The 15,518-nt window shown below is 36.2% G+C and overlaps 1 protein-coding gene across 1 annotated transcript; it reads left to right on the top strand.

Moving 5' to 3' along the window:
- Positions 1-11,950: 11,950 nt before the first annotated feature.
- On the top strand, positions 11,951-14,654 carry LOC140986474 (probable LRR receptor-like serine/threonine-protein kinase RKF3). Its single transcript, XM_073454736.1, has one exon. The coding sequence runs from the start codon at positions 12,190-12,192 to the stop codon at positions 14,104-14,106; it is 1,917 nt and encodes a 638-aa protein (XP_073310837.1). The 5' UTR covers positions 11,951-12,189; the 3' UTR covers positions 14,107-14,654.
- Positions 14,655-15,518: the final 864 nt, after the last annotated feature.

Genomic DNA, 15,518 nt, shown 5'->3' with positions numbered 1-15,518 from the left:
CTTCAAGGGTATCATCAAGCTTGTTCATATTAAAATTGACCACAAATCCATCGAACGAGGTGGCAGTGACAACGAGAGAATATCAGTCGTGAGCTCAATAGGAATAACCACGTCGAGTCCCACCAGCTTCTCAATGAGCCCAATCACCCTAACACCATGCTCATGGACCGAAGTCTCATCTCGTAGGCGTGTAGTCATGAGTTCTTTAATAGTAGCATGTCTCTCTAAGTGAGTTTGTACACCATACAATTCTTTCAGATGAATATGAATGTCAGCAGCATTCACCCCTCCTCGAATCTCTTTTGAATTCATTCGACATAGAAGTTAACATGAAGCTTTTAGCTTGAAGATCATGGTCCCACCATTTCTCAAGCTTAGACAATTCAGTCTCAATGACATCCGAAGGCGCTTTCCTCGGTGGCTTCTTATCAAGCACATATACAATCCTTTCCGAGTTTAGAATAATCTTTAAATTCCGAAACTAGTCATTATAGTTAGTGAAACGTCTGCCCTTTTTATTGCTTAAAAAGTACTAGAAATTTTTTTTTTTGCACTCATGATTTCTACCATATACATATAATACATAAAAATATTTTATATTTTACTCCTTAAAATAAAACATCAACCAACTAGTATTTTAAAAATCAAGTGAAATAGCGTAAAATGAAATCGTCAAATGTTTTACCAAACATAAAAAAGCAATAAATTTGAAAATTATAGCTCATACTAAACCTCTCAAAATCTCTCAAAAGCATAAATAAATAGTCTTAAAATCTTTAACGTAAATCATGAATCATAAATCATAAATGCGGAAAAAGTAGAAGCGCTGGTCCTCGGATTGTGTGCACCTTTAGTCAAGTCAGATCATCCCTCAAGATCTCCATCAAACTCACCTACATCCATCACACCTAGTGAGTCTAAATACTCAACACACCATAATCTTTGTAACAAATAATACGTATAAAACCACAAGCAACAGTGAAAATACTTTTACGTAAAGATAACATTTTCATGACATGCAAACATAAACCTTATTCTTTTCCTTTTTCCTCATCATAACATAATATAAAACCTTTTATCATGATCATAAACATTTTCCTTATCCTTTATTGAATTCAGACCGTTAATTGTGACTTTCGTCAAACCTCAAAAATTCGATGAATCCATCTACATGAAACCGCAGTATTGGGCGGCAGGGGACACCAGCAACACTCTCACCGATCAATTGGGCCCTGGCCTATCCTCATCGAATAGAAATACGATCGTCGGGCTCCCTCTAGGGCCTTTTCCCATAAATANATATAAAACCTTTTATCATGATCATAAACATTTTCCTTATCCTTTATTGAATTCAGACCGTTAATTGTGACTTTCGTCAAACCTCAAAAATTCGATGAATCCATCTACATGAAACCGCAGTATTGGGCGGCGGGGAACACCAGCAACACTCTCACCGGTCCACTGGGCCCTGGCCTATCCTCATCGAATAGAAATACGATCGTCGGGCCCCCTCTAGGCCCTTTTCCCATAAANCCTTATGTAAAATTCATAATCATATAAAAATAATCATAATATCATAAAAACAACATTTAGAGCACTGTCATGACGTTTACTAATTTTCAGGTGTAAAAAGACCGTTTTACACCTGGACGTGACATTTTACATTTTTTACTTTTTCTTGATTTCATTGACTCTAACACGTCTCAAATAATTATTTAAGCTTAAATTAAAATTCTCATAATTTTATTTAGCTTAAAAACGAGACTTTTTAATTTATCTTTAATAAATCGTTTTGACGGTGTTCTAATTCCGAAAAATCCCAAACTTTAAAATAAAATTCCTAAACGTAAAACTTAGACTTTTTATATTATTTTAGCCCTTGTGAACCATGACTCGACCCCCATGAGCCATGATTCGGATTATTTTCTAATTAGAAAACCTTAAGCTCTTCGAACAAGCCCCCTTCGAGCCACCTTGGTGTTTCATCGAGCCAAACTCGAGCCGACCTGAGCAGCCAAGCCTTTCCTAGACCCTGCTTGACCCTAAGAACTAACGGAACTTGACCTTAGCCTCAACCGCAAGCCACAGCCCCTGCTGCAAGCCACGGCCGAGACCCCTCCAAGACAAAGACTCCTCGCTCAAGCGCCTAGGACCTAGCCATCGGGGACAGCCCATGAACCAGCATGCCGTGCACCCACCTAAGACCCTTAACCCTTGACCCAGCCCATGCCAAGCCCCTTAAACTAGCCCCTGACTCACAGCGTGCTACTGCACAAAAATCGTGCAGCCCCTCTTCTCGATTGGGAACCCGAGAGTCCTAGCTTGGCTAGGACACTCCCCCTGACTCCCATACGACCTTGGCAAGTCCTGGTCCTAGCCAAACCAAGCCACGCCCCTAATACATGAAAACCGAACCTATGATCTCCATGAAAGCAACTTGCTTCCTGCTGGTGTTTGTGATCGTGTGTGCAACATTTGGTAGCGACTTAGGACTCCCTAACTTGTATAAAAACATCTCTTGATCATAGCCTAGGTCATGACAGCCTCTTAAACACAAGAAAACGTGAGTTTGGATCATGGAGTCATATGTTTATCCCATGTGCATGACATAATCCGAAAATATTAAAAAAATCTCAAGCTTTTTCATACAAACATAATTTAACAATAATACGATGTGATAGACGAGAAAGGGAGATGTATGGCGTGTCTTTGCGTTTTATACGCACGAATTAACGTTAACGACGAAGAACGGGGCAAGACCTTGGCTTGACACAACCTTGAACCTTCGAATTTCTCCAAAATAAATTGTGTGTGCCATCGTGTATATGGGGTGGGTTTTTCAGAAAGTGGGGCGTGTGTTTTGAGTTGTCAAGTGTAGGGTTTATAGGTGTTTTAACCTATCATATACTAATTAATCCTTTAATTAGGCTTAAGCCTATTAAGCCCTCAAATTAGACCCACTAGTACTTGATTAGGAATTAAATAAAATATTATCATAGTTTTGTTTAAATAAATTTGTGAATTTATTAGTCGGGTTGCCAAAAACTTCGTATTTTTGTTGAAAAACCAACACCGATAAAATTTACGTCTTGGTGTATAATTAAAATCAATTATTTAATAAAAACTTTTTACGTTTTTCAGCCCTCGGTCTCCGTTCTTCGATCGCAACTTGAATATTCCTTAAAAATACAGTTTCATATATGATGATAATAAAAATCCCATTTAACATATAATTATGCATGTCACATAATCAATTAAGCAGTTAAAATCAATTAATTAGCCATTTTCATGTTTCCTAGATTTACATACAGTTGGATTACGTCGTCTTAATTTTGTACCTTACATTTAGGGTCAGTCAACTTGTTTTGATCGAGAATGACTGAAAGCGGGTTACGAGACGTCATCATAAATATACCGAAAACGAAAACAGATAATGGTTATTGATTATTTTAAAATAATTTTAAGATATAAAATATGGATTTTTATTTTATAAATTTTCCTCCCACTATTTTGAGATTTCCACCACCCTCTGATGAAAAAAAATTGTAATTACTCAATGGGCCCGTAGAGCACAATTATACAATTATGATCCCAAATAATATCAACCAATTATAATTTTTAAAAGGTAGAATCCAACTGCATCCCTATGCAACCTCTCTGTGTTTCGCCTCACGTTTAATAAGGATCCAAAAAAATTGTAATTACTCAATGGGCCCGTAGAGCACAATTATACAATTATGATCCCAAATAATATCAACCAATTATAATTTTTAAAAGGTAGAATCCAACTGCATCCCTATGCAACCTCTCTGTGTTTCGCCTCACGTTTAATAAGGATCCAATTGTAATGTCCAAAATGCGATAACGTAATCCAACTGCATGCAAATCTAAAGAAAATAGAAAATGCCTAATTAAATAATTTTAATAGCATTAATGAATTGTGGTAAACATGTTTACATGTAAAAAAGTAGGGTTTTCAATTAGAATGCATAAAACAGTATTTTTAAGGGTTATTCGAGACACGACCGAAGAACGGAGACCAGGGACCGTAAAGAGAAAATATTCTTATTAAATGATTATTCTTAATTATTTAATAGATAGCATATTAAATAGGTGATTTTTGAAATTGGTGTTTAGAGATGTTTTTACACGTCGAATCGTATTTTAAACCGATAATCGATTTTGGAAGAAAACAAGGATTTTTTGGAGGTTCGGTTATTATTTTAAAAAACTTTTTAAACGAGATATTTTTTCTATTTTATAATGGGCCTATTATACTAGGATTATTGGGCCTAGATTTCTACTCAATTATTTATATCAAAAGATGGAGTTTCTAAACAACAAAACACTTCATATCACACACCCAAAAGCATTAGAAACCTAGGGTTTCTCTCCCCACCGCACACAAACACACCACGTGTTTTTAACCAAATCCCATCGGTTTTTGAAGAAGAAAACGCAGCAAGGATTCTTTGTCTCTCTGCCGACGTTCTTCGCGTCTAGAATTGATTTCCCTGCATGAATTACGTAAAGGCACGCCTTATTCATTCTTTTCTCATCGTTCATATCATATTATGTATGAATATATGTTCTTTCATGAAAAGTCTAATAAGCATCATATTATTTTCGTTTTTATGGAATATCCATGCCAAAACTTGGATTTTCATGCTATATAATTCATGATATTCCAGCACAAACGGGCTTCCAGATTAGGGCTGTAATGGGGTCGATTGTCAGAGGGTTTAAGGGTCCTTAGATGCATGAATTATGCCTGGTATGATTCAAGGAAGGAGGGAACGTTGGTTGGGTTTTTAGAGGAACTAGGGTTTCGAGTTTTGGGTTCTTGAAGGGTGCGGCTGCGTGCTGCGGTTGAGGCATGTCCAAGGGTCTTAAGAGGGTTGCCATATGGTCCTAGGGGGGTTGAGGGGAGGCTGCTGCAAGGACGAGGGCTGGAGGCTTGAGGCGTGGCCGAGCGACTCATGAAGGGCACGGGTTTTAGGGCTGCGTGTGCGTGGCTCACTAGGCTCGGTCCAGTTGGGTCCTAAGGGTTCGGTCTTGGTCCTAAGAAGGTTTCATAGGGTCTAGACTTGTTAGTTAGGGGCTAGGGTCGAAGAACATGAGGATTGGTGGAGATTAAGGTTTTAACAAAGGGTGTAGAAAATTAAGCAGGCTTTTTATGCATTTAAGAGGGTTCTAAATGGCTTGATTCAGGTTGAAAAAGAGTCGGTTAGGTGTTAATAAGCTATGGTTAAAGTTTGGTTAAGTTTCAAGCTGATTTGGGATAAAACCGGGACTTCGGTTCAAGTTTTAAAACGAATCATGAAATTTAGTCGAGAGCTTAAGTTTATTTCTAAGAAATGTTTATGGGTAAATTTTAAGATGTTATGGTAAGTTTGGATGGATTCAAGGTCCAAGGGTAAAATGGGAATGTTAGGGTTTCAGGGGTAAAATGATCATTTTACACCTAAAAAATGTTAGGAGTCCGGACAGTGTCCTGAATGCAGTAACGAATGTTAAAATGTATATTTTGAAAGGTTATGGAGTTTTCTTATGAAAATTGTAAAATGTTAAAGAATAAATTGCATGCTTGGTTTCAAGAAAATGTTATATGCATGAAATTTTTATAAGTGTTGGTTTGATAAATGTGTTGAAGGAGATGATTTGATTGTGACTAATACGAATACAAATACGAATATGAAATGACACGATGACATGTAAGACCAAGGCTCAGTTGACGGCTGAGAGTGTTTCTTATGTTCCCGCCGCCTGGTACCATGGTAATACGTAAGATTGATCAATCGATAAACAGCTGATACGAAAGTCACAATTTATGCATGTCATGAAAGTTATCTTTATTAAAAGTATTTTCACTGTTACTTGTTAGTATGGTTAAGGCATGCTGAGTCAATAGACTCACTAAACGTGAATGATGCAAGTGAGGATTTTGTTGTTGAGACAGGAGGGTTGAATGACCGAACTGGCTGGGCGGATGGTGCACTAACCTGAGGACATATGCATTGCTAATTTTCCGCATAGTTATGATTTTACATTTCTTTAAAGATTTTGATGATTTTTGGAAGTAAGAGTGGTTTTTGAGAGGAGTTTGACGTTTATGCTACTTTTGAAAAATGTTAGTTTTAGATTTGGTTTGACGTCTACGGTTTTATAACTTTTACTGCACTTTTATATATATATGTATGTATGGTTCGGCCTTATGGTTTTAAAAAGGAAAAAAACTTCTAGTACATTTTATAAAAAAATGAGTTAGAGACGTTTGACCAATAATATGACGCCATTTATTTTTACATGTCAAACCGAACCATCAATATTGAATTGTAGTAGACGATCGCCATGAACTCTCTCAATAATATGAGCCGAAGTCATGGGAGTTCCATTCAATTCACATCATATGACAGGTGGAAGTCACAACCTTAGATGTCCAGACCTCCCCAATAATATGAGCCAGACACTGACCGCGTGTAGCGTTCTTCACGGAACCATGGTTAATGGAAGACAATAATAAATTAAACTATTTTAATTTTAATTTTTGTTATTTGATATAAATTTTGAGTCTTTTTCAAAATGAGAGATTTTAATATTTAAAATTGTCTCATCATTTGAATTTTAAAATCATGTGTCATGAGTTTGTATGGAACTATATTATTTAATAATATACATACTATTATATGTCGCATATATATATCATAATATAACATTCAACAACAAAAATTAATAAGGATGATCGATCACCAACACTATTAGATCCATGTGACCCAGACATGGATCCAGGCCCATAACCTAGGTGAATATAAGGATGTAAATACAACTTATTACAAGAGCTTCTAATATTTTACTTATTTTCATCTTGAGCATCGGGCCCACCATCTTCCAGTTTTGATCTCCCACTATTTCAAATAATTAAATTTGAATAACCATGATAAATAAGGGATACATCTCATGGGGTGAGAACGGGCCATAAACCAAACCCACTTTAATAATATCAAATATTAACAAAATGAATAAAACAGTAAAATATCCTAACATATGCCTATCACATTGGTCAAGGCTCTCGATCATCCTTCATGCATTTAATATCATATATTAACATCAATTAATTAAAATAATTAATTAATTGATTAAATAAAAAAACATAGTAATTTTATTACTAGCCAGCACAATTGTTAAAGAAGTTAATAAATTAAATAAATACCTTTTATTTAATTTACAATTTATTCAATAATAATTGATTTCTTGTAAAAATTATTTTTACCATAAATAATTAAAATCATATTTTAATTATTTATTTAACAAGAAAATTATCAATTTACCAAAATTTTATTGTAAAGAAAAATTGAACAAATTTTCATAAAATATCAATTTTATCCAAAATATTGTAAAATCAGAAAATCCGCCCTAGGCACGAACAATTCAAGCACATGACCCAACACAGTGCCTGAGACGTTCCTAGGCATTTGTAGGCACGTTGTGCACTCACAAGTCCGCGTAGGCGGCCGCGCAGCACATCGCACGCGTGATGCGCACACGGTGACTGCCTGGAACAGTTTCTGTCAGTTTTGAATTTTTTTTTGTTTTCTGATTAAAATCAAAATTTTAATGGTGCATCAATTTTCTGAAAAATTTTCTTGTGTGGTTAGAAAATAATACTCAACATGAAATTAAACCATATGATACAGAGAACCCAACTCTGATACCATTGTTGGGGAATCGGTTTTCTCGTGTCCAAAACACAACAGAAGTTTTAAAATTTTTAATTTGACCTTCAAATAAAATCTTTGGACACTCGTATGATTTAAACAAAATCACGCATTTATAGAGTGTTTATGAATATACTTTTAGTGAATTAATCACTTAGCACTAACTATTCCGGGATTGGCGGAAATAGCTCTTGTAGTATTCTCTACGAACGATCTTCTTGAAATCTTCTTTCTCCAATTAAGTCCATGACTAGAACGTTTACTCATCTTCTGAATTGCACTAGAAAATTTAGAAGAGATTTTTATGGTTTGAGATCAAAAATTATTTGACGGCTCAAAACATAAACCTTTTTTGAGTTGGCCGAAATTTGAGAGGTGTTGTGGAGGAAACTTTTTGAAAATTGCATGTTATGGAGGCTAGGGTTTGTGGCCTCTTTACTAAATATAGAACCCTTAACCTAGCTTCTTTAATTATAGTTTTAGGGTTCCTTAATTAATTTTAATGAGCTTAGTTAATTAATTTGACTAGTCCATCTAGTTTAATTAATTATTATATTAAAATTCATTAAGAACTTTAATTAATTAGCATGTTGAATTTGTACTCCTACGAGCCCATTATACATAATTTTCACTACATTTAATTTAATATTTAATAAACTCAATCTTTGAGTTTAATATTTTAAACTCTCAATTTTCATAAATTCAATTGCTTGAATTTATTTTTATTCAAATTTTAATTATCATAAATTCAACTCCTTGAATTTACTATCTCATAATTTTATATAAATTGAACTCATTGAATTTATTGTCTCAATGGGAACAAATGATCCAGTGCTTGTATGACCCTCAATGGTTTAGAGATACAGCTAGCTGTGGGTTCACAACTCATTATGATTTAGGACATTTTTCTTTATTCGGGCTTACCCTAATTTGCCTTATTCCATGCACCAAAATTTGATCATGAGAATGTCAGAAATCATTTTCTGATTAAACCCATCGAATCATGGCAAGAGCGTCTAGTAACATCACCCCATGATTCCCTATGTATCACTGATAGTGCCTACAAGAACTAATTGGTTATGATTAATGTACAGTACGGTCCTTTCATCTCATATATCATGATCGAATCTGCAACCATTGGTTCATCGAGGGTTGCATATTAGATTCGATAGCTATGTGATACAATGAAGAAATATTCATAGTGTCATCGCATGCATAACTACATAACCCTTGTCCTAATGTGCATCTTACACTCTGGCCAGACATTTCATGCACTACTATTTCATTAGATCACATAAGATATCCACACATGTAGGTGAGCGGTGAATTTCTGACTACAATACTCCGGCTCTTACACATGTCGCAATTGCACCCAACCTCACCATTTTATGACCCTCGTGGAGTCGGTAAACGAGTCAAAGTGCAATTCTAGTATGTAGAGCCTCGGTGTTATCCCGGGTCATAAAGACTAATGATATACAATCACAACCACATACTTTTCTTCTCATGAATTACAATCACTTGGAAAGTTCGAGGGAGGGTTATTCGGTACAATCATCATATAATTACATATCTGCATAATTAGGCTTGTCAAATTGGGTCAGGCCCGCCCCGCTATAAAATTGAGCGAGTTGGGTTGATAAAATATCAGTATGTTTGGAGGCGGGCCAAACGGGCTCAGCCTGTTTGGGTTGCGGGCCAACACGGGGCAGGCTGGCCTGCCAAATTAGGGTAGAATTTTATATTTTTAAATTTTATATAAAAATTCCTATTTCTTTCTTATTTTTTCTCCTGCGCCTGACCTCCATCACTCTGGTAAAATCTCTATGCTTCTATTTTTTTTGAAGAAGTTATGCTCTCCAGTCTCCTCCCTTTTTCTGCAATGTTTAACTCGAATTAATCCATAATTACCGAAATAATATAGTAAATAAAGTAATTATGTGTATTGTTGTACACATAATATTTTCTGAAATTTACAACTGTCTGTTTCCTCGACTTTCTGTTATCTTCCAGTGTTTCTCACTTTTTAAGAAAAGAAGGATGGTAAAAGCTAGGTGCCTTGTTCGGACAAACCCTTAAGATCGTTAATTTTTGTTTTCTTGTGAGGACAAACCCTTAAGAAACTGGGGAAGTGTATACTAAAAAATATTTGAAATCACCTTTAAAGGTTTCATTGTATTTACGTTTGGTGAGATTACATGAGTTAATTTTTAGTACATGTGTACGATGAAATCTTGTGTGTAGATTAGAATAAGCACTTTACTTTTTTTGAATTTTGTAGATTTTTGTATACTCTCAATGTCTTATTTCAATGTTTTAAATTATTTTATAAAATTAGTTGACTGAAATATATTTTTCTTCGATGTTTATTTTAATATTGTTTAGTATTTATTTCTTTAAAAAAATAATAATTCGGTCGGCCTGTCTAACCTGCAGTCCAAGGTGGGTTGGGTTGGGTTGGCCATTTAGAGGCCCGCCATCCCGCCCCGCCCCGCCTAATGGCCCGCCCTGCCAGCCCGTTTTGACATGTATGTGCATAATTGGACATTTCCATGCCCTTACGATGAAACACAGTACACAACATCACATATGTTAGTCTCAAGCTCAAGTGGCATTTATCCTTGTTTTTAGGCGGCTGAATCAATTAAGAACGAATTTAGAATATATAGGATTTAAAAAAGAGTTTCAAGATCGAATTACGATTCATTTGTATTAAAGTATAATTAAGGTCTTTATCTATATCGGTTGAATGAGTATACAGATAAAACAAAACGAAACCATGCAATGTAAATTATATTAAAATAAAGATTGTTAATTACAACCGAGTCAATAAATTTCTCAATCAACCTTTAACTTACAAGACATCTGCTCTACCAGTATCAAATAGATTCAAGATCAAGTCGATCTATTAACCATCATGACCAAGTTTTAGTCTTCCTAGAATTTGATATTTAGAGTTTGCATCGAGGTTTCTCAAGTAGAGTGATGGATTTCATGACACAACTATTATGTTGTTACATAAATGACTTTACTGTCTGAAGGAATATTATTGAACAAAACATAATTAAATTTATGTTATGTGCTTCACTTTACATACTGTCCCATATAAATTGTCACGTCATTGATGAAATTTAATCACATTTTTCGTTGTCTCTGTAGACAATAGAAAAGATGCTGGGTGAATAATTTTCATTAAAAACACATTTTCTTAGTGTATATATAATCAAAATATCTGATAAATGAACAGAACCTACGCAACAAGACCAATGGGTGGTTTTACTAATAAAAATAGGTGTTATTTTTATTATTTAATCTTAGTTTATATCTTATTTTCATTTTTTTATAATATTTAAGATACTATTGTTATCATTTAATATCGTTAAGTATTTCATTTTAACAAAAGATGCATCTTATTTGTTAATATTTTTCCATATTTGAGTGAATTGGTTTAAAAATGATAGAAAATTAAAAGTTACTACATTTTATTGGTATAATCATCATTTAATATTTGTATTTTTCTTCAAAAATTTCTTTATATTTAGTAAACACAAAATAAATATATCTTCAAAATTTGTTTATTTTATGAACATAAAACTCTTGAGAGATCGTTTCACGATTTATTTTTGTGAGATGAATATCCAACCCGACTCAACTAATAAAAAAACTATTTTTTATGCAAAAAAAAAATATTGCTTTTCATTACATTTATATATCGGGTGGATCTGTCTCACACATATAAATCCGTAAGACAGTCTAACAAGAGACATGTTTTTAAATAAATGGGCAAATCAATAACTTCAAGCGACTTTTCACTTCATGTTTTCTTATTTTTTTTGGATGAAAAATTTAGATGACATGAATCAATATTGTGAGGTTTAACCTCGAAAAAAATTTAAAATACTTGACCTAGATGTCAACTCGATTCGAATATTAATTTTCAAGTTCGAAATCGAGTTAACATATTGAGTTCGATTTTAATTTTGAAAGAATAATTAATATATATATGTCATCAATTAGCTCACAAGCTACTTCAAAAGGCTTATCTCATACACTCAAAGTCTGACTCAATTACGAATTCAAAACTACTCGAACTCGATCAAACAAAAAATTGCAAATGAGTTACTCGACTAAAGCAAGGTCAAAACTCGAGTAATCACTGTTTGCACACTTAGGTGTAAATAATAAAATAGTTTCGAAAACAGAAGGAACAACGTGTTTCGATTCTTTCTGTAGTAATATCTTCTCATTTCTGAGAAACTACTGCCTGGTTTCGTCCACCCACCAACAATCCAACGCAGATCTCCATTTTGGCTTCTCCAAATGAGCTCCATTTCAATTTTCCTCCCACATCAACATCAGTCCCACCACTACAAGTTCACCTTATTCAACCCACAAATGCGATTCTTCGCCGCCTTCTTCCGAACTCGTCAAAGTAAAATTTTTTTCCTCACCTAATTGATATCCCCGAACCCAGATGGGTCGTTTGATTTGTTGTGTTATGGTGTTGATTTTACAACTATTCATCACCACTGTGTCTGCTAAACGGGACCTCCAGCAAAGTGTCAGTGCTTCGACTGCATGTCCCATGGATTTCGGTGTTCTGAGGCGCCTGGGGCATGGCGATAAGCTGCTGAGCGTCGATCCCCGCGCTGAGTGCCAGTATATCCGGCAGGGGCTCCGACTCGTCCAGTCAGAGTATCTGCGTCGCAGCAATTCGTTCCTCCCGCCCCTCGAATCGGCCGAGTCGTGCTGGGACTCGTACGATTCGCTGGTCAACTACTATATGCCTAATTTCAATATCCGCCAGCGCTGCGGCTTTCAAACGACGTGGATCGCTCGCGGATGCATGAACATCACCAGCCGCGTTGCGTTTGAGTCTGTGGTCCCGCAAGCCGCGCTGAAGGACGTAGTTACGGCGTGTAATCAATCGCTGCTCAACAACTCCCCTTGCGCTACGTGCACCACCGCGCTTTCTAGTCTTCAGGCATCTTATCTTTCGGGACCTACGGATGGGAATGTCTCCGATTGCACGGCATATCCTTTTATCTACGCCGCAGCTTTTGCTAATCAGTTTGGGCCTACTGACCAAGGTACGGCAAAGTGTTTGTTTAATCTCGACTTTACATCTTCTAATTCGAGTGGTAGGACGAGAGTGATCGTGATTTCTGTTGTGGCGGCCGTTTGTGGACTCGTATTGATTCTTGGTTTTTCTGGGTTTTGGTGGTTGAGGAGGAAAAAGGCAAGAGATTTGAGGCAAAAGTGGAAGAACATGAGAAATTCTGGTGATGTACGTTTTGGATTAGATTCCATCAGTGCGAGCACTAATTTGATTAGGTTTACATTTGATGAAATTAAGGCCGCAACTAACAATTTCTCTAGGCAAAATATAGTTGGGAAAGGTGGCTATGGAAATGTTTATAAAGGTGTATTACCAGATGGTGCTGAAGTGGCATTGAAGAGGTTCAAGAATTGCTCCGCTGCTGGAGATTCAAATTTTACGCACGAGGTAGAAGTCATCGCTAGTGTCAGGCATGTAAACTTGGTGGCTTTGAGAGGGTACTGTACTGCCACGACTCCAATGGAAGGGCACCAAAGAATAATTGTATGTGATTTGATGAAAAACGGGAGCGTTCATGATCATTTGTTTTCATTATCGGACAAGAAGTTGAGTTGGCCTATACGCCAGAAGATTGCGCTCGGTACAGCTAGGGGCTTGGCCTATTTGCATTATGGAGCACAGCCTGCTATTATTCACAGGGACATCAAAGCTAGTAACATACTCTTGGATGAGAAGTTCGAGCCCAAGGTTGCGGACTTTGGATTGGCGAAGTTTACTCCAGAGGGAATGACTCACTTGAGTACCAGAGTCGCAGGTACAATGGGATACGTGGCACCCGAGTATGCATTATATGGACAGTTGACGGAGAGAAGCGATGTTTATAGCTTTGGAGTTGTACTTCTTGAATTGATAAGCGGGAAAAAAGCACTCATGGCATTCATTGATGGACAACCTACCCTTTTATCTGATTGGGCCTGGTCCTTGGTTAGAAAAGGGAGAGCAATGTCTGTTGCCGAAGAGAATATGCCCGATTTGGGTCCTCCAGAGATAATAGAGAATTATGTTTTGGTGGCCGTTCTTTGTTCACACCCACAGTTGTATGCCAGGCCGACAATGGACCAGGTCGTTAAGATGCTGGACATGGATGTTCCGGTACCTTCAATACCCGAAAGACCAATATCTTTGATCGCAAATATTGATCACATCGAGAGATCGGTGAGCTGTAGTGGATCTGGTCAATTGTCCACCCCTGCTGGTTATCAGACTTATACACTTGACGAAGAGCATCCCGAGAAAGAGAGGGAGAGTAATGAGAACTCCGTTGATAGGTGACCAGGGAGATCGGATAACCAGCCTTCTGTAAATAAGTTAATAGGAAATTACCGCCAGAGTTTGCATCCGTCGAGCCATGATGGTTTGCTCATGGACACGGACTTCCTTGCTCTCGGAAATTGTTTTACTCTTGTATAAATCATAGATAAAGTATTTGTAAAGATACATGAGAGAGTAGTGTTAGCGCATTTGATGTTGCATCTGTAGCGAGTCCGCAGGAGGAGATCATGGTGAAATCAAAATGTCAAAAGTTCCCTGCTCTGTCCATTTTCAGAAGCAATCCAGTGTTTTGGCAACTTGGTTTCACCGTGAACTTTCCCAGGTTGTAAATGCTGATACACTCAGAAAGGTAGCTTTGATTCCACTAGATCTTCAAATCTTAGCAGCTCAGCCACCAGATTACCAGGGTTTTTGTTGCTACAAGCTAGAGTTGTGCTATTAATAATTTGTTGATGAAGCAAAAAGAATTAATGGTTCTAAATTTCGACAACAAATGTTCTTTAAAATAAAATCATTAAAATACATATAAATGTCTTGCAAACCAGAAACTTTAGACTTTGAACTACCAGCTAGCTCTAATACTACATGGAGAAAGCAGTCATTTGAGTTGACTCCCTTGCTTTCATCGCGCTGAAATTAATTTTCCCAGACAACTTGATAATAAAAAGAGTTTATTAGTCCAGCTCCATCCAACAATCACTTTGGATGATAAATTAAAACCACTGCCATGTAAATATCATGTGTTAATAAAATAAATTACCGTAAAGTTCCCAAATTAAATACCATCTCGAGTAATTTGGTCTTGCACTCAAGGAAGGTGAATTCCACCCATCAACTTTCTGCTTATCCGGCTTTAGATCAAGAATTTGATTTTTTAATCACTGGGAAAACCTCCTTTTATACCAAACATCACAAAACAAATTTGTATTATCTTCACCAAATTCCCTAATTTTTCGTGGCTAATTGACTGAAACAGGCAACTCCATCTCAGATTCCTAATTTTCATTCCTCGTGTTCCTTCGCCACAGCCGCAGAGGCATCCTCGTTCTGCTCTTCCTTATCGTCCAACGACCATTTGCTATATACTAAAGAGCACAACTCTTAATTTTATGTCCATGTTCTTGAAGAGCACTACTTATAATCACTCATGGAGCAGCACTGTAACGTCCGAAAATCAGTTCACGTAGACCGCATGCATGAAAATTATTAAATTACTATAATATTTTAATTAAATTATTTTAGATGCATGAATGATATATTTTGAGTAACTAAATGATTAATTATGTAATTTTGTTTGGTTTCATAATTTAAAGATTTCCAGAAGAATGTCGGGGGTTGGCCGGGGACGGAGACCAGAGACGATTAAAGTGTTAAAGATTTAAAAATTAAATTTTTATTTTTAGTTAAGAAAA

This window comes from Primulina huaijiensis, chromosome 10 (assembly GCF_012295235.1).
Source record: "Primulina huaijiensis isolate GDHJ02 chromosome 10, ASM1229523v2, whole genome shotgun sequence".
Taxonomy (NCBI): Eukaryota; Viridiplantae; Streptophyta; class Magnoliopsida; order Lamiales; family Gesneriaceae; genus Primulina; species Primulina huaijiensis.
This window is presented reverse-complemented; position numbering and strand designations above follow the sequence as displayed.

What these genes read in the sequence shown, in the direction of transcription:
- LOC140986474 (XM_073454736.1), top strand. Translation starts at nt 12,190, where the DNA reads ATGGGTCGTTTGATTTGTTGTGTTATGGTGTTGATTTTACAACTATTC.